The following is a 16,783-nucleotide window of genomic DNA, read 5'->3' as shown; positions in this document are numbered from 1 at the left end:
AGCAGATGGAGGCCTGAGAGCGCACCTGCACTCAGAGGGCACAAGGGTTCCCCAACTAGTGGCGGCGCTGACAAGGCGGGTACTGTGTCGATGTGCTCGGGCACAAACTAACTGTGCTCGGGCACAAACCCTGTGCGCAGCTCTTCCAACCCCGAAGCCTTACGTACATTGACCTCCTGGTCTGCCTGGTAGCACTGCTGGGCGTGGGCGGTGGACGCAAGCAGCAGCAGCGCTGCTGCGGCGGCGAGGGAGGCGCGGCGGTGCATCATCGCCATGTCGTAAAATAAGTGCGAGCTAGAAGAGGAGAAGACAAGGCAGCGAGCAGAGCACAAAACAAGAGACACGCTTGGCCGTTGGAACGAAACGTTGGAAGGTGCAGGCACTTTCCTTGCCCTGGGGGCGGGACAGTGGAGGTACTGCTGCGGCCCACGCCGAAGTCCTGGGGCCCGGCCGTTTTGAGCTCTGCATCGGCATACAGGTCAATCTCAACAGCCACCGCACAGGCCAGAGTCCTCTGGAACAGCAGACTCGTTCCCGCGCCAACAGCATGGCGAGCAAGTGTGAGTCCAGACTGCAGACGGTGCAGACGCTGCTGCTGCTGCCCTACTCTCTCTCCTTGCCGCCTGAGGCGCGCGCTATTCCTTGCCCTGGCTTGCCCACGTTTTGCCCCACTCTTCCACGGCCCAACACCCATACAGGCCCAGGCTCGCGTGGAAACCTCTTCTTCCCGCAGCTCACGAAGCAAGGCGTCCGGGGCAGGCCGCGGGTGAGAATCCACCATATCGGCCGCCAGCCTGCCTGCGCCGACTGGAGTCCCGAGGAGCTGCGGTGGGCCGACGCTTCGTGGACAGCATCAGACAGTGGCGGGACGGCCTCAGACACCGACTCCCAGGCAGAGGAGGAGGATGACGAGGAGGAGCCCAGCGGCGCGCCTGCCACCCGCCACGTGCGGTGGGCTGACCAGCAGCAGGAGGGAGAGCGCGCAAGAGGCCCCAGCGTCCACCTCGGCCCTCCCTGTGCCGGCAGAGTGTGAGCCTGCCTGCCGCGCGCGCCTCGCATGCCGCCACTCGGCAAGGCCATAGCTGCCCGCATACAGTTGCCCGCATGCTTGCAGCATGCTGCCCCGGCAGCAACCGGCGTTGCCCGCCACCTCTGAACCAAGGCCCTGCCTGGGATGCATGCACGCATGTGCAGGCCCCGGCACCAAGACCAAGCCTTACAAGCCGTGGCAGGTGGAGCTCGAGGAGGGCGCTGTGCCGGGGTGCGCCACCACCCTTCTTTGCTCCATATGCGGCGGCGGGGAGTGCCAGGCCTGGAGCACCGAAGAACTGCGGTGGGCGGACGGCGGGTGGAGAGCGGCCCACGCCCCGGCATCAGCCTTCACCTCTACCCCGCCTGCGACGGCAGTGCCACCCCCACCCTCCGCCTCCAAGCTCCCTGCGCCGGCAGACCCGGCCCCAGCCTTCGGCGTTGCCCATGCCACGCCGGCAGAGTGTGAGCCTGTGCACTGGGTGCCCGCCTGCCACCGAAGTGCTGCACTCACAACTGCCGCCAGCCTCGCAGCTGCCTCCGCCGCCGCTCCGCCCTGCGCCCCTTGCAACCCCAGCTGACAACCCCCTCAGCTGAGCTTGGGGGCTGTGCGTGTGATGCATGCAGGCCCGGGCAGCAGGGACGTGCGGTACGAGCCGCAGTGCGTGCAGGACTTCAGCGAGAAAACCAGGATCCAGTACCTCACCTACCTGTGCCACATCAGCAGCATGCCGGAACGCTGCATCTGGAGCTCCGAGGAGCTGCGCTGGGCAGACCTGCGCAGCCAGCAGCAGGGGCCGGCACGCGGAGCGGCGGCGGCGACCCGGCCCGGCGGCGGCGCCCCCACCCGGCCAGGCGCTTCAGGCAGGCACGGCGCTGCAGCCAAGCCGGGCGCCGCGCCAGCGGCAGCCTGGCCCACGGATGCAGGCCCCGTGGCGCTTGCCGCGCCCGCGCCTGTGGCATTCCCTGTGCCTGCTAATGCTTCTCAGGCGGCGGCGGCCACCGGTGCTGGAGCCGCAATCCTTGGCCTGGAGCTGCAGGCGGGCAGCCAGGTCAGCCTGCACATGGAGGCTGGCGGCGGCGTGACGCTGCGCCTGGCGGCACCGGTCGGCCAGCCGCTGACGGTGAGTCTTGCGACGGGGCCAGCTGCTGTGCCTGGCGAGCCAGGGCCCTCCGCCAGTGCCGCCGGCAGCGGCTGACGGACGGATGCCATCGGCAGACAAGGCATCCACCTGTGCAGGCAGCTCTGATTGAACCACACGAATGCATGAACCATCGCTGTCACGTTTATACATGTTGAAGAGAGATCTGTAATGTTGATCACAGTGTGTTGGGCCGCTGGGCACGCTGCGGTGGCGGGCGGGACTTGGGAGCACATCTGCAAGCCATTTGCGCGATGGGGTTGTTTCTCGTCATCTGCGCCAGCTCTGCTTCGCATCCAGCAGCTGAGGCCCTCTAGCTCTCCGACACCGACTAAGTCCCGCTCACGAAGCAGCATGGCGAGCGAGTGTGAGTGCCGCACGCGCCAGCGATGGCCGTTTGGGATCTCTCGCTGATCCCTAGCTGCGGCGTTGCCGTCAGCTGCCGCCGCCGCACCACCCGCCCGCCCGCCGTTGCGTTGCTTGCACGTGGTTTGGCTGTCCAACCCCGCCCTTGCACCCGCCGTGCTGCAGGTCCCGGTACGTCGGGGACCTGGTATTACCCGCAGCAGGGTAGCGTGGCGAGTGAGACGGTGCAGTTCTGTCACATCTGCATACTGCCTCGGGTCGCAGGCTGGAGCCCAGAGGAGCTGCGGTGGGCCGATGCCCAGGCCCACGCAAAGCGCCAGCAGCAGGCCTGCAGCATTTTTAAGTTCACTGCACCCGCGCCAGCAGCACCCAACCCTGCGCCTGGGCCCAACCCCGTGCCAGCACCCAGCACACCCAGCGCGGCCACTCCCGCCGGCGCAGCGTTCGCCACCGCCACCGCTGCCGCCGCCGGCACGCGCCACTTTCCTGCCGCTCATGCGCCCGCTGCGGCGGCAGCGCCTGTGACGGACGGCTCAGGCGGCAGCGCAGGCAGCGTCAGTGTGGAGCTGCAGGCGGGCAGCCAGATCAGCTTGCAGCTGGCGCCAGGCGGCAGTGTGGCGCTTCGCTTGGCCGCTCCCGCCGGCCAGCCACTGACGCTGAGCATCGCAGCGAGCGGCGCTTTCGGTGCCAGCGGCTCCCCAGCGCCTGCCCAGCAGCAGAGCAGCAGCGGCGGTTGGCAGCCGCAGGCGCCGCAGCCCCAGGCCGTTCCGCCGGCGGCGCCGGCGGCGCCACCGCCTGGGGGCCAAGGCGCCGCCGCCGCGGCAGGCGGGCTCAGCAGCTTCCCCAACTGTGCCGCCAGCAGCGCTGGCGCAGGTGCAGCCGGCGCTGGCAGCGAGCCCGCAGCAAGCCAGGCGGCAGCAGCAGAGGCAGCGCCTGCGGAGGGATGTGGGGGTGGCGAACAGGCAGGCGGCAGCCCTGCTCTGTCTATCCATGATTCACACTGGGACAAGCCAGACCTGCCGCCCGACTGGCACCTGAGAGGTAGGGTTTTGCCTGTGCCGCCTGCTCGCTTGGCGCTGGGAGCCGCACCACCCTGCGACAGGAAGGACCGCCTGGCCCGCCACTGCCGTGCTGCGCCTGGCATGCCGCCACAGCCGGCATATGTGCGTGCCCGCCTGCCGCGCCCTGCCTGTGCAGTGCTGGAGGGCGGGCGCCTGCTGCGCAGCATCCGGCTGGATGAGGAGGCTGGAGAGGCGGTGCGCCTGTGCGCTGCCGACAGCTCTGTCACCCTGCTGGCGGCGGCGGGTGTTGCGGGTGAGCTGCTCGGCCCGTGGGCTGCCTCCGCCGGCTGTACTGTGGGACTCACTGCGGCAGTGTGGCCTGCGATGTTAGGCGTTTGCTGTCCTGGCCGCTCGCACGCAGCCCATCAACTTTTCGGGACTTGTTGTTGTGTGGCCCCTGCTTGCAGGGTGTGCGGGCAGTCGCGGACGTGGGCACGTGTGGCGCCTGCCCTTCCGCCAGCTGGACCGCCTGTCCCGCATGCTGACCCGGGCAACCACCGAGAACCTGTGTGGCCTGCGGCTGTGGAGCCGGGGCGGGGAGGGGCTGCTGCGCCGCCACTTGCTGCCCGGGGCCGCCGACGCGCTTGCCTCTGCCAGCACTGCTGCCGCGGCGGCAGCGCTAGCAGCTGGCAGCCCAGGTGCTGCCACCGAGCCAGGCGCTGGAGCGGGAGGTGGGATCCAGGAGGGGGAGCAGCAGCATTCTGAAGGGCCCGGATTGGATAGCAGCGCTGCGCCGCCCCAGCCAGGCAGTCCTGGCGAGCTGCTGCGCCAGCTGCGAGCGGCGGCGCCGCAGGCCTGCACCACGTCCCAGCCGGCGCCGGTGCCGGGCTGGAGCGAAGCTGGCCAGCAGGCGGCCGGGCGGCTGCACGCTTCCAGCGTCGACGCAGCCTCTCCCTCCGGGCTGCTGTCCAGGCTGCGCCAGCTGCAAGCCCAGGCTGGAGCGGCCATGGTGGGCGGCGACGACAGCGGCAGCAGCAGCGAGGGGTGAGGCGCAGCGTCCTGCCAATTGCATGCATGTGCAATTGGGATCCATTGCAGCAGATAGCTCTTTGTCGTCACATGACCTGCTATGCAAGGGCCAGCTCCTGCCACCGGCGCCAGCAAAGCAGGCGCAGCAGGGCAAGCTACATTTCGGCCACGTGTTCCCTTGTCCAGACGTCCTCATCATATATCATCCGCTTTGCGAACTTATCCACGGGTACAGCTGCTACTTTGCCCGCTCGCGAGTGTTGGCAAAGGTACTCGCCAGCGCTAGCATCAGGCAAACCAACGTTTTTGCCTGATGGTCATCTAAATGGTAGCCGCCTCGCCTGAGACTGAGCTATTCCCCTTTGCGACTGAGAAATACAGCGAGTATTGGCGTGCTGCCGAGCGGCCAGCTGGCTCTCTCGGGCTGCTCCTCTACGCCGCATCGACTCTCCTGGCGAGTCTGTCGCTCGTGGCTTCAAAATTCCTGTCGGGCTATGCTGGTAGGCCGGGACCTGCAACAGTCACCGTTCGGCTGCCGTCCATGCCCGCCGCCCACGCCATAGGCGGCGCCAGCTAGCTGCCAGGTAGCGCTGCCTGTCGATGCAAGGCTGCTGCCTTGCTGCTTGCCGCAGGTCCAGAGGCCCCGATGCCCGTCATGCAGCTTGTCTTTCTGCGGAGCTGCATGCTGGTGGCCTGCACGCTGCCCACCGCACGGCACACTGCCGCCCGGCAGGTCATAGCTGAGAGGCGAGTTGACCGTTGTGGCGGCAAATGGCCCAGCGAGAGCCGTTTGATCGGTCATGCTGGAGTGCCCCTCTCACCACATTTGAGCCGGGCAGCACATGCACCGCTGAGAAGGGGGGCCTCGGCTGGCTCCGCTGCCGCCTGCTGATCCCGTCCCCGCTCGCCGATGGCCTCCCGTTGCCTGTGCAGGCCGGCGCTGTGGGTGGTGCGCGGCGTGCTCGGCTTTGTGTCTGTGGCGTGCATCCAGGAGGCCGTCAGCCTGCTGGCCGTGTCGGATGCTGTGGCGCTGGCCATGCTGTCGCCCCTGGTGGTGGCTGCCGCCGGCACGCTGTTGCTGCGGGAGCGCCCGCCGCAGATGCTGCTGGTGGCGCTCCCCATGGCCACGTCGGGGGCGCTGCTGCTGGTCAGGCCCGCGTTCTTCCAAACCTTCATGGGTGACGGCGCGGCACACGGCGCCGACTCTGGCGCCGACGGCGGCACGGCGGGACTGGCGCCCGCCGCGGCCGGCGTGGCGTTTGGCCTGGCCCACGTGCTTTCCTCTGCGGGCGCCAAGCTGAGCGTGCGCCAGCTGGCGGCCGGCTCCTCTTCCCACCAGGCCGCCAGTGCCATCGTGCTGTCGGCGGGCCTGGTGTCGGCGCTGGGGTCGGCGGCGGCGTGCATGCTGCAACAGGCGCGCCTCGTGTGGCCCCAGCACGCCGCCGGCTGGGCTCTGCTAGCGGGCATGGGAGCTGCGGTGAGCGGGCAGCACACGCGCCTGCTGCGTGAGATGACAAGGTCATCGCCTCGCCTCTGATGCTGCCGCTGGCCCAGTCCCCAGCCAGCCAGCCTTCACCGGCTGTTGCCGCTGGCTGCGCACTCATGGCAGCGTACAGAGGGCAGTAGAGGGCCAGCCGCTGTGGCTCACCCGCGTGCGCCTGCGCCCCCTGCCGCCTCGCCTGCAGAGCTTCGGCCACCAGGCGGCCATGACAGCGGCCATGCAGCGCACGCCGGCCACCAGGGCCGCCCCGCTGTCCTACCTCTCAGGGTGAGGAGGCAGCGCCGGGGGCGTGGTACCCGCATGCCTGCCACCAGCTGCTGCCTGCTGAGGACCTGCGCCAGCTGACCTGCGCCCTGCCTCACCCGCCGCCACCCCACATGTCCGCGTGCAGGGTCTGGAGCCTGGCTGCCGACTTTTACCTGTTTGGGCACGCCCCTTGTGCCAGCTCCATCGTGGGTGGCGCCGCCATCTGCCTGGGCGGCCTGCTGGTCACCTGCGAGCGAGCCGGCTCCTCCGGTGCTTAGAAAGCCGCCTACAGCCCGCGGGCAGCCGCCGCGCGGCGGGTGCCGCTGCTCGTGGACGCCAACACGGGCGGCGCGGTGCTGCTGCCGCTTGTTAAGCCCGCCGCGGAGCGCCAGCGCTCGGGCCCTATCCCGCAGGGCCTGCTGCGGGACGCCCTTGCCAACGCGTGGCAACCAGAGCCGCGCGGGGCAGCGTGGGCGCGGGCCCGCTGCTGCCGGTGGTCAAACCGGCACCGCTGGCGACGATGCACATCAAGGATGAAAACCTGATTGCGGCTAGGGGCGCGGCAGTGCGAATGGCCTGATGAGTGTTTAGTTGTTAGTTAGCACCTGCCCTTGAGATGACGTCTTCATGACGCCCTGATCAGGGCAACTGCTGCCCTCCCTCCAAAGTAGAACACATGCCTCCTTCCTGGTTTGTATAGCTAACCATTCATGCGTACTTCAATGCCTCATTATGTAAATAGCTCCATCCCTCGTCTGCAATTGATGCCAGCTCACTCGGGGCGGGGTAGCGGCGCTCACGAGGCTCCCCGCCGGTGCCAGCTGCGGGACTGAAGGCGGTCCAGCCAGGAAGCCACAAACCCATTAGTCCCAGCCTCAGTTACAACTCACCTGCATTTCACTGACTTGACGAGAACAGCTGAACTCATCGCTGTGGCAGAAAACGGGGCGCGGCACTTCGAGGCTGCGGGTGGTGTGGCTTGCCGCACGGGACTGATCGTGAGTTGTGCAGAGTACAGGGAACAGGCCCCACAGGCGCGCCAAGGCGGCCCCGCTGCAGTGCCCGCTGCCGCCCCACGCTCCCCTTCCGCCTTGTGGCATCCTAGGTGAAGGTCTCGCTTTCGCTGCGCAAAGGAGGCAGGCAGGCGATGCGGCAGGCGATGCGGCTGCCATGCTGGGCCTGTACCTGCAGCTGGTCAGCGGCCTGTGCGCCGCAGGCATGGGCCTGGCCGCCAAGCTGGCCGGAGGGCAGGGCCTCCCTGTCATGGAGATCGTCCTGGCCAGGTCCGTAGTGGTCCTGCTGCTGTTGGGCAGCATGCTGCTGTGGCAGGGCGCGCGGCGGGGCAGGGCGCAGTTCTGATGGCCCTGGCGCAGCTCGCCCTGGCGCCCTGGCGCCCTGGCGCAGCTCGCCCTGGCCCTTTCTAATGGCCCTGCCGCAGCTCGCTGTGCGTGGGCGCCTGCCCGCCTCGTGCCCTGCGCTTGCCTGCCTGCGGCCAGCCGCTGCGCCAGCTGCAAGCCCAGGCGGGAGCGGCCATGGAGGGCGGCTACGACAGCGGCAGCAGCAGCGAGGGGTGAGGCGCGGCGTCCTGCCAATTGCATGCATGTGCAATTGGGATTCATTGCAGCCATGTCGATAGCTCTTTCTCTTCACATCATCTGCAATGCAAGGGCCAGCTCCTGCCACCGGCGCCAGCAAAGCAGGCGCAGCAGGGCGGCTGCAAGTAGCACACATCGGCCACGTGTTTCCCTTGTCCAGACGTCCTCATCATCTATAATCCGCTTTGCGAACGAATCTACGCGTGCAGCTGGTACTTTGCCCGCTCGCGAGTGCCAGCAGATGCCAGCCGATGTACTAGCATGCTAGCATCAGGCAAACCAAACGTTTTGCCTGATGATCATTTGTAGTACGCGTGCGACCAAGCTATTCCCCTTTGCCACTGAGAAAAACATAAGCATGGGCGTGCTGCCGAGCGGCCAGCGGGAGCTCACGGGTCTGCTCCTCTACGCCGCATCGACTCTCCTGGCGAGTCTGTCGCTCGTGGCTTCAAAATTCCTGTCGGGCTATGCTGGTAGGCCGGGACCTGCAACAGTCACCGTTCGGCTGCCGTCCATGCCCGCCGCCCACGCCATAGGCGGCGCCAGCTAGCTGCCCTGCTACCTGAGCTGCCAGGTAGCGCTGCCTGTCGATGCAAGGCTGCTGCCTTGCTGCTTGCCGCAGGTCCAGAGGCCCCGATGCCCGTCATGCAGCTTGTCTTTCTGCGGAGCTGCATGCTGGTGGCCCACCGCACGGCACACTGCCGCCCGGCAGGTCATAGCTGAGAGGCGAGTTGACCGTTGTGGCGGCAAATGGCCCAGCGAGAGCCGTTTGATCGGTCATGCTGGAGTGCCCCTCTCACCACATTTGAGCCGGGCAGCACATGCACCGCTGAGAAGGGGGGCCTCGGCTGGCTCCGCTGCCGCCTGCTGATCCCGTCCCCGCTCGCCGATGGCCTCCCGTTGCCTGTGCAGGCCGGCGCTGTGGGTGGTGCGCGGCGTGCTCGGCTTTGTGTCTGTGGCGTGCATCCAGGAGGCCGTCAGCCTGCTGGCCGTGTCGGATGCTGTGGCGCTGGCCATGCTGTCGCCCCTGGTGGTGGCTGCCGCCGGCACGCTGTTGCTGCGGGAGCGCCCGCCGCAGATGCTGCTGGTGGCGCTCCCCATGGCCACGTCGGGGGCGCTGCTGCTGGTCAGGCCCGCGTTCTTCCAAACCTTCATGGGTGACGGCGCGGCACACGGCGCCGACTCTGGCGCCGACGGCGGCACGGCGGGACTGGCGCCCGCCGCGGCCGGCGTGGCGTTTGGCCTGGCCCACGTGCTTTCCTCTGCGGGCGCCAAGCTGAGCGTGCGCCAGCTGGCGGCCGGCTCCTCTTCCCACCAGGCCGCCAGTGCCATCGTGCTGTCGGCGGGCCTGGTGTCGGCGCTGGGGTCGGCGGCGGCGTGCATGCTGCAACAGGCGCGCCTCGTGTGGCCCCAGCACGCCGCCGGCTGGGCTCTGCTAGCGGGCATGGGAGCTGCGGTGAGCGGGCAGCACACGCGCCTGCTGCGTGAGATGACAAGGTCATCGCCTCGCCTCTGATGCTGCCGCTGGCCCAGTCCCCAGCCAGCCAGCCTTCACCGGCTGTTGCCGCTGGCTGCGCACTCATGGCAGCGTACAGAGGGCAGTAGAGGGCCAGCCGCTGTGGCTCACCCGCGTGCGCCTGCGCCCCCTGCCGCCTCGCCTGCAGAGCTTCGGCCACCAGGCGGCCATGACAGCGGCCATGCAGCGCACGCCGGCCACCAGGGCCGCCCCGCTGTCCTACCTCTCAGGGTGAGGAGGCAGCGCCGGGGGCGTGGTACCCGCATGCCTGCCACCAGCTGCTGCCTGCCGAGGGCCTGCGCACGCTGACCTGCGCCCTGCCTCACCCGCCGCCACCCCACATGTCCGCGTGCAGGGTCTGGAGCCTGGCTGCTGACTTTTACCTGTTTGGCCACACCCCCAGGGCCAGCTCCATCGTGGGTGGCGCCGCCATCTGCCTGGGCGGCCTGCTGGTCACCTGCGAGCGGGCACAGGCGGCAGCCGGCTCCTCCAGCGCCTCGCGAGCCGCCGGCAGCCCGCGGGCAGCCGCCGCGCGGCAGGTGCCGCTGCTCGTGGACGCCAACACGGGCGGCGCGGTGCTGCTGCCGCTGGTCAAGCCCGCCGCCGAGCGCCAGCGCTCGGGCCCCATCCCGCCCGGCCTGCTGCGGGACGCCATTGCCAACGCATGGCAGCAGAGCCGTGCGGGGCAGCAGCTGGGCGCGGGCCCGCTGCTGCCGGTGGTGAAGCCGGCCCCGCTGGCGACGATGCACATCAAGGATGAAAATCTGATTGCGGCTAGGGGGACGGCAGTGCGAATGGCCTGAGGAGATTCTAGATGTTAGTTAGCACCTGCCCTTGAGCCTTTCGTCAGTGCCCTTGAGCGTTTCGTCAGCGGCATCGCTGCCCTCCCTGCCAAGTAGAACAACATACCTTATTCTTCCTGATTTGCATAGATATCCATTCGTTCGTACTCGATGCCTCATCGTGAACTTGTAAATAGCTCCATCCCTCGTCTGCAATTGATGCCAGCTCACTCGGGGCTGGGTAGCGCCGCTCCCCGCCAGCTGGCGGGACTCGGGCGCCCACAAGCGCATCAGCAGGAAGGCACAAACCCATTACTCGGCTGTTTCGCAGCTCGCAGTCACAATTCACCTGCAGCATTTGACGTAACGAGAACAGCGCATCGCTGGTGGTGGCAGAACACGGGGGCGCGGCACTTCGAGGCCGCGGGTGGTGTGGCGCGCTGCACGGGAGTGATCGCGAGTTGTGCAGAGTACAGGGAGCGGGCCCCACAGGCGAGCCAAGGTAGGCGGCCCTACCGCCTGGCTTGCCCGCCGCCGCTGCTGCCGCCGCAGCAGCACGCTGCCTTCCGCCTTGGCCATCTGAGGCGCAGTTCTCGCTTTCGCTGTGCGCGCAGGAGGCAGGCAGGCGATGCGGCTGCCATGCGCGGGGCGGGCGGAGGCGGGCCTGTACCTGCAGCTGGTCAGCGGCCTGTGCGCCGCAGGCATGGGCCTGGCCGCCAAGCTGGCCGGAGGGCAGGGCCTCCCTGTCATGGAGATCGTCCTGGCCAGGTCCATAGTGGTCCTGCTGCTGTCGGGCAGCTTGCTGCTGTGGCAGGGCAGGCGCGCGGCGGGGCAGGCGGCAGAGTGGCCCTGGCGCAGCTCGCGGTGGGTGGGCGCCTGTCTGCCGCGTGCCCTGCGCTTGCCTGCCTGCGGCCAGCCATCGCAGCTCCCCCAAACCCTCGCCTTTCCTTCAGCCCCTGCCCTCACCGCTACCCAGCACAAGCACCCCCAGCATGCAGACGGCGGCAACGGCGGCAACAACCAGAGAGACACCCCCACCCCTGCCCCACCACCCCACCCCACCCCACCTCACGCGCAGGAGGTGGCTGCTGCTGGTGCGGGGGCTGGTGGGGTTTGGCGCCATCACCTGCTACTACTCCGCGGTGCAGCTGCTGCCGCTGGCGGACGCCGCCGTCTTCGCCTTCCTGGCCCCGCTGTTCGTGGTGCGCTTGTGAATCGACGGCCGCTAACTTAGCAGCGAATGTGCTGTGTCGTACTACATCAACAGTTGTTGTTTCTTTGACTGCTTCTGCTGCTCTGCACCTGCCGCAGGCGCTGCTGTCGCCGCTGGTGCTGGGCGAGAGCAGCGGCGGGGTGGTGATGGCGGCGGCGGCGCCGCTGTGCGCGGCGGGCGTGCTGCTCGTGGCGCAGCCCACCTTCCTGTTTGGCGGCGGCTCCCGGGCGCTCAGCATGGCAGGGGTGGGCATCGGCATCCTGCAGGCGAGCAGCGGCACCTCCTATAAAAACCGGGCCTGCCCTCGAGCGCTGCCGCCTGCCTCACCTGCCCGCCTCGCCCGCCCGCACACCACACCCCGCCGCCGCCGCCGCCGCCACCACCTCGCAGCCACATCTGGCAACGCACCGGTGTTTTGAACGCTTGAAGCCCATGTTCTGCCGCGCCTGCCGCGCTTGCCATGCCTGCCCGCAGGCGGTCTTCATGGCCTCAGCCAAGTTCTGTGTGCGCATCCTGGGCAGGTCGGAGCCTGTTTCCAGCATCATGTTCAGCATGGCCGCGCTGTCGGTGGCTGGCAGCGCCGCGCTGGCCTGCCTGGTGCCCGGCCAGGCGCTGGTGGCGCCGCGCTCGGCGGCCGCCTGGGGCGCGCTGGCGGCGGCGGGGCTGCTGGCCTGTTGCGTGCAGACCACCGCCACCTGGGCCCTGAAGCTCAGCAAGGCCACACCCACGACGATGATGAGCTTCCTGGGAGGTGGGCAGGGTGGTGGTGGTGGCCTCTTTCTTTCCTGCCACTGTCTTGCCCGGCTGATGCCGCCAGGCAGGGCAGCTGCAGCGGTCTCGCGTGCACTCGCCGCTTGCCTCCTGGCTTTTGCTCAAGCGCGGCTGCTCACGCCCGCACGTCTATCGGCCTGCCCAGCAAGCCCCCCACCCCCCCACCCCCCACCCCACCCCCGCACGTGTGCTGCTGCAGTGATCTGGGGTTTACTGGGGGACTTGCTGGTCTACAACCACCCTCCCTCGGGCCTGGGCCTGCTGGGCGCCGCCCTGGTGTGCAGCAGCAGCCTCGTCGTCATCCTGGCAGAGAGGCGGCAGGGCCCTGGAGGCGGCGGCGACGGCGGAGGAGGGGACGGCAGCCTGCTGCCAGCCGGCAGCCCGCACCCCGGGCTCAAGGCAAAAGACAGCAGGCTGCGGCTGGAGGCGTCTGCGGGGTATCTGCCGGTACCCAGGGACCAGGGGCAGCAGCTGCAGCTGGAGCTGGCAGAGGGCGGACGCCTCGGCGGCGGCGCCGCAGCGGGGGAGGTGGTGGTGGTGGAGGAGGAGGACGAGGACGAGGATCGGGGCGGCGGGGAGCGGGTGCCGCTGGTGCCGCACACCCGACCCTCCTCCGTGTGAACGCGCATCATGAGAGCCTCTGTTGGTGATTGCGTTATAATAAACTGGTCGGCGATTGTGTTGAAATGTTCATTTCGTTCGATCTGGCAGTGCTGAACAAGTGGAGTGCATAAGTGAAGGAGGAACAGGGCCAGCTGGGCAGGGACCCCCAAGAAGTGAATCCAGCGAAGCGGACAGGAGCCCCAGCCTCAGGTGCAGAGCGCTGGAGGCAGGCCGGCCCGGTGGCTGCACACTGGGATGCCTCCATCAGGTTGGCAGGGAGGCCAGGATGGCGTCCGCCTGCGCCGCCACCTCGGCGACTGCGGGCCGGGTGGCGGGGTCGGTGTCGAGGCAGGCGGCCGCCAGCTGCTTGATGCCCGCGGGGCAGCTGGATGCCGCGTCGTCCGGCCAGCTCAGCCGCCCGCTGCAGCGGCAGGAGGAGGAGGGGGCCAGGGCGGCGCGCAGTGAACCTCGTGTGCATGTGCGAGCGCAGCACGCGGCGCCTCGCCGATCCATCCTGCCAGCAGGGCAGCCCGGGGAGGCTCGGCGGGGACCGAGAGGCTGGGCGCAGCTGGGTGGCTGGCAAGTGCGCTGGCTGCGCATGCTCACTTGACTACCGCCAGCATCAGGCTGCCGCCCGCCTCGCCCGCCGCGCGCTCAAAGGGGCTCTGCCCGCACACCAGGAAGTACAGGAGGCACCCCAGCGACCACACATCCACCCGCTCGTCTGCGCGCCAGCAGCACAGGGCAGCCCAGCCCAGTTAGTGGGGAGAGTCAGGGTGCACAATTGGCAGGAACTGTTGCCCCGCAACAGCTGCTGCTGCCGCCGCCTGCCTGCGGCCCCGTCCGCAGGCCACACACGCCTGGCCCGCAGCCTCGCTCACCGATGGCGCAGAAGGAAGGGACGTCCCAGAGCTCAGAGGCGCGGTACGGTGCGGTACACTGGCGCTGCACATCGCGGGGCAGTGGTGCCGCCCAGGCAGGTGGGCGTCAGGCCCACAGCAAGCAAGCAAAAACGCACACACATGCTTCATGGCTCGGCACATGTGCCGGCGCCATACAGCTGGCGGCACGAGCCAGCCAAGCTAAGGCCCTGCTGCCTCGCCTCACCTCAGCATCCTCCTGTACTGACATCGCCTCGGACCGGTTGCGCACGACCACACGTGCGGTACGTGTACTGCCAAAATCCATCAGCACCGCCTCGTACCGCTCCCGCCACGCCGCCAGCCGCCGCTGCCACCACCGCGCCTGCGCCTGCTGCCCCTCCTCCTCCACCGCCACCACCGCGCTGCCTGGCGCATCACCGCCGCTGCCACCCCCGCCCCACTCCCCAGCCTCCCACTGCTGTCGCTCGCCCTGCCGGGGCTGTTGCTGCTGCTGCTGCGGGGCTGCCGACCCAGCCCCGCCGCCGCCGCTGCCGCCACCGTCGGGCTCCTGCCGCAGCCTCAGCAGCACATTCTGGGGCTTGACATCTCGGTGCGCGAGCGGCGGCTCCATGCTGTGCATGCTGTGCAGCGCGGCGCACACCTGCAGGAACAGCTGCAGCACTTCCCGCAGCTGCTGCCGGCGCAGCGCGGCCCTCGCCGGGCCCGCCGCCAGCCGCTGCCACTGCTGGCGCTGCTCCTGGATGAAATCGAACAGGTTTCCCTGGGCGTACACTGCGACGGCACAAGCAGTAGAGGTGCGGCGCGGCAGGCAGTGGGTGGCGGCAAGGGGAGCGGCAGGGCGAGCGGTGGTTGCCGAGGGCTCGCTTCCCTTGCGCTGCCTCCACCGGCTGCCTCAGCAGCGTCGCACACCTGGGAACAGCATGAGCACCACCTGGCGGCTGCCGCCGTCGGGCGTGCGCTGCTCGCGCACCGCCGCGTCCAGCAGCGGCAGCAGGCAGGGGTGGCGCAGGCGCCGCATGGTCGCCACCTCATGCTGCGCCTCCGACAGCTGGTCTGGGCCGCCACACAGCACCTGGGGTGGAAAGGTGGAACATGGATCGGGTGGAACATGGATCGGGTGGGCGCACAGCATCGCGGCTGCCTGCTGCCGCCACACCCGGCACGCCGCCGACGGGTGTTGAGAGGGTGCAGGCAGCAGGCGGAGGGCGCAGCAGCAGGCAGCAGCCCAGCCAATGCCAGGGCAGCCCACTGGCCGCGGTCGGCGGCAGGCAACTGGAGGGTGGATGGCGCCGGGAAGCAGCCAACACCGTCGGCAGCAGGCACGGCGCGGCTGTGTGGGAGCTCACCCGCTTGAGCGCGAACAGACCTGTGCCCGCTGGCGCCGCCAGCAGCCCGCCGCTGCCCGCGCCCTGCACACCACGGGCTTGGGGCATGCCTGGGCCGGCACGCAGATCTGTGCACGCCTGGCGCCGGGCCGCCCTGGCGCTTTGTCACGACGTCGCAGCACGACAGGCTGGTGCCGCCTCTGCAGCCGCCCCACTTGCCTGCACCTCCCGAACCAGGTAGACAAAGGAGTAGCCTCCCTCGCCCAGCTGGCGCACCACCCGCAGGCGGCGGGCGCCCAGCTCGTACTCCTGGCCGATGGCAGACGCGCCTGCCGCGCCGCCGCCCGCGCCCAGGTGGCCCACCCACTCGCCCATGCTGTGCCTGCAGCGTGCATGCGGCAGGGCAGCGCAGCAGTGGGCCGGGCGAGCACGGCGGCAGCGGGCGGCTTGATACGGGAGGAGCGGGGCAGAGGCGGGAGATGAGCGGTAGGCGGGCGGGCCGCACCCCAGCTGGGACAGCGAGGTCTGCAGCTGCGGCAGCTGCGTGGCCACCGAGTCCAAGCACGCTCCAATCTGCTGCCGCCACCAGTCCATCCCGGGCGGGGGGAGGGGCGGGAGAGTGGGAACCCTGGTTGCGGTGGAAAAACGCAGTGAGGAACACCCTCGCTGTGCCCTGCAGCGCTTCTTGAAGCATTCCGCGCAGGAGGCTTGAAAGCATTCAGGAGATGCCACGCCGACCGCCAGCTCAGCGGCTGTGCCGGGAGATCATCTTGTAGCCATCGATGCCTGCAGACTGTTGCCAGAACTCCATCCAGCTGGACACAGCAACGCCGGTCCCCACTGCACCAGATTGGCCCATCCGCATCGCATCTACACCATGTTTGCCTAGCAAGCCGCTGCCCCCCGGCACTACTCGCCGATCACCCAGCAATGCCGCCCTTGCCACAGCAGAAGCGCGGCGGCAAGGGACGGGTCCTCAGCTACACCCTGGTCGCTGTGCTGGTCGTGCTCATAGCGCCCACCCTGGTGGTCTTCGCCTTCTTCCACAGCCTGCCCGAGAGCAACCTGGGGGAGTTCAAGACGCGCAGGACCGGCGGTGGCAGCGCCGGCGGCGGCAGCGCCCGCGGTGCCGCCCGCCGCAGCCTGCCCTCGAAGCAGCAGGCTCAGGAGGGCCAGGATGCTCCCCCGTCGCGGAGGACACTGATTCACAACCAGAAAGGCAAGGGCAGAGGACGGGGTGCCTTGCCTCGGCCTCTGTCTTGGGCCCGGGAATTGCCTGCCTCTCTTTGATGGCTGTGTTTTTCCCAGCGTCACGCCGTGCCGGCTGCCTCTCTGCAGAGGCGCCGTCGCTGACGCACGACAAGCAAGGATCGGAGCTGCAGGGCGCAATCATCCGCGGCAACGACAAGGGCAGCAGCCGCGGCGAGGGCACCGCCGCCACTGACGGCAAAGCCTTTGGCACCAGCAGAGGCGGCGGTGCCGGCGGCGCTGGCACTGGCAGCGTCACCGACGACGCCCCAACCGGCGCCGGCATCCGCCATGCTACAGGGCGTGAGGAATGGGCGCGCAACCAGAAGAAGGATGGGCAGCAGCAGCAGCAGCAGGCTGAGGAGCACCATTTCGACCAGCAGCAGCAGCTGCGGGCAAAGCAGCAGCGGGATGAAGAGCTGAAGCAGCGGCAGGTGCAGCTGGGCTCTGGCCAACAGGCAGCGCAGCAGCAGCAGGCTGGACAGCAGCGCCTGGGCCAGGCCGGGCAGCAGCAGGCAGGGCAGGCAAAGGC

General features: G+C 69.0%; 4 protein-coding genes across 4 annotated transcripts; 3 read left to right on the top strand and 1 right to left on the bottom strand.

Moving 5' to 3' along the window:
* Positions 1-2,525: 2,525 nt before the first annotated feature.
* On the top strand, positions 2,526-6,592 carry CHLNCDRAFT_145532 (hypothetical protein; the record flags this gene model as incomplete). Its single annotated transcript, XM_005848101.1, has 7 exons — positions 2,526-2,538; positions 2,703-3,482; positions 3,735-3,851; positions 4,006-4,582; positions 5,501-6,044; positions 6,253-6,335; positions 6,460-6,592. The coding sequence occupies 7 exons, from the start codon at positions 2,526-2,528 to the stop codon at positions 6,590-6,592; spliced, it is 2,247 nt and encodes a 748-aa protein (XP_005848163.1).
* An 892-nt stretch (positions 6,593-7,484) lies between these two features.
* On the top strand, positions 7,485-10,228 carry CHLNCDRAFT_145531 (hypothetical protein; the record flags this gene model as incomplete). Its single annotated transcript, XM_005848100.1, has 5 exons — positions 7,485-7,597; positions 7,753-7,884; positions 8,822-9,365; positions 9,574-9,656; positions 9,781-10,228. The coding sequence occupies 5 exons, from the start codon at positions 7,485-7,487 to the stop codon at positions 10,226-10,228; spliced, it is 1,320 nt and encodes a 439-aa protein (XP_005848162.1).
* A 607-nt stretch (positions 10,229-10,835) lies between these two features.
* Positions 10,836-12,812, top strand: CHLNCDRAFT_145530 (hypothetical protein; the record flags this gene model as incomplete). Its single annotated transcript, XM_005848099.1, has 5 exons — positions 10,836-11,071; positions 11,286-11,409; positions 11,519-11,665; positions 11,895-12,171; positions 12,391-12,812. 5 exons carry the CDS (start codon positions 10,836-10,838, stop codon positions 12,810-12,812), a joined length of 1,206 nt encoding a protein of 401 aa, XP_005848161.1.
* Positions 12,813-13,058: 246 nt separating this feature from the next.
* On the bottom strand, positions 13,059-15,597 carry CHLNCDRAFT_145529 (hypothetical protein; the record flags this gene model as incomplete). The annotated part of the gene is made up of 8 exons (XM_005847938.1): positions 13,059-13,215; positions 13,401-13,518; positions 13,676-13,739; positions 13,902-14,449; positions 14,588-14,750; positions 15,025-15,087; positions 15,229-15,385; positions 15,509-15,597. 8 exons carry the CDS (start codon positions 15,595-15,597, stop codon positions 13,059-13,061), a joined length of 1,359 nt encoding a protein of 452 aa, XP_005848000.1.
* Between the last annotated feature and the right edge of the window lie 1,186 nt (positions 15,598-16,783).

The sequence above is a fragment of the Chlorella variabilis genome (assembly GCF_000147415.1).
Source record: "Chlorella variabilis unplaced genomic scaffold CHLNCscaffold_9, whole genome shotgun sequence".
Taxonomy (NCBI): domain Eukaryota; kingdom Viridiplantae; phylum Chlorophyta; class Trebouxiophyceae; order Chlorellales; family Chlorellaceae; genus Chlorella; species Chlorella variabilis.
The sequence above is the reverse complement of the archived record's forward strand: the minus strand, read 5'-3'. Positions and strand labels throughout refer to the sequence as shown.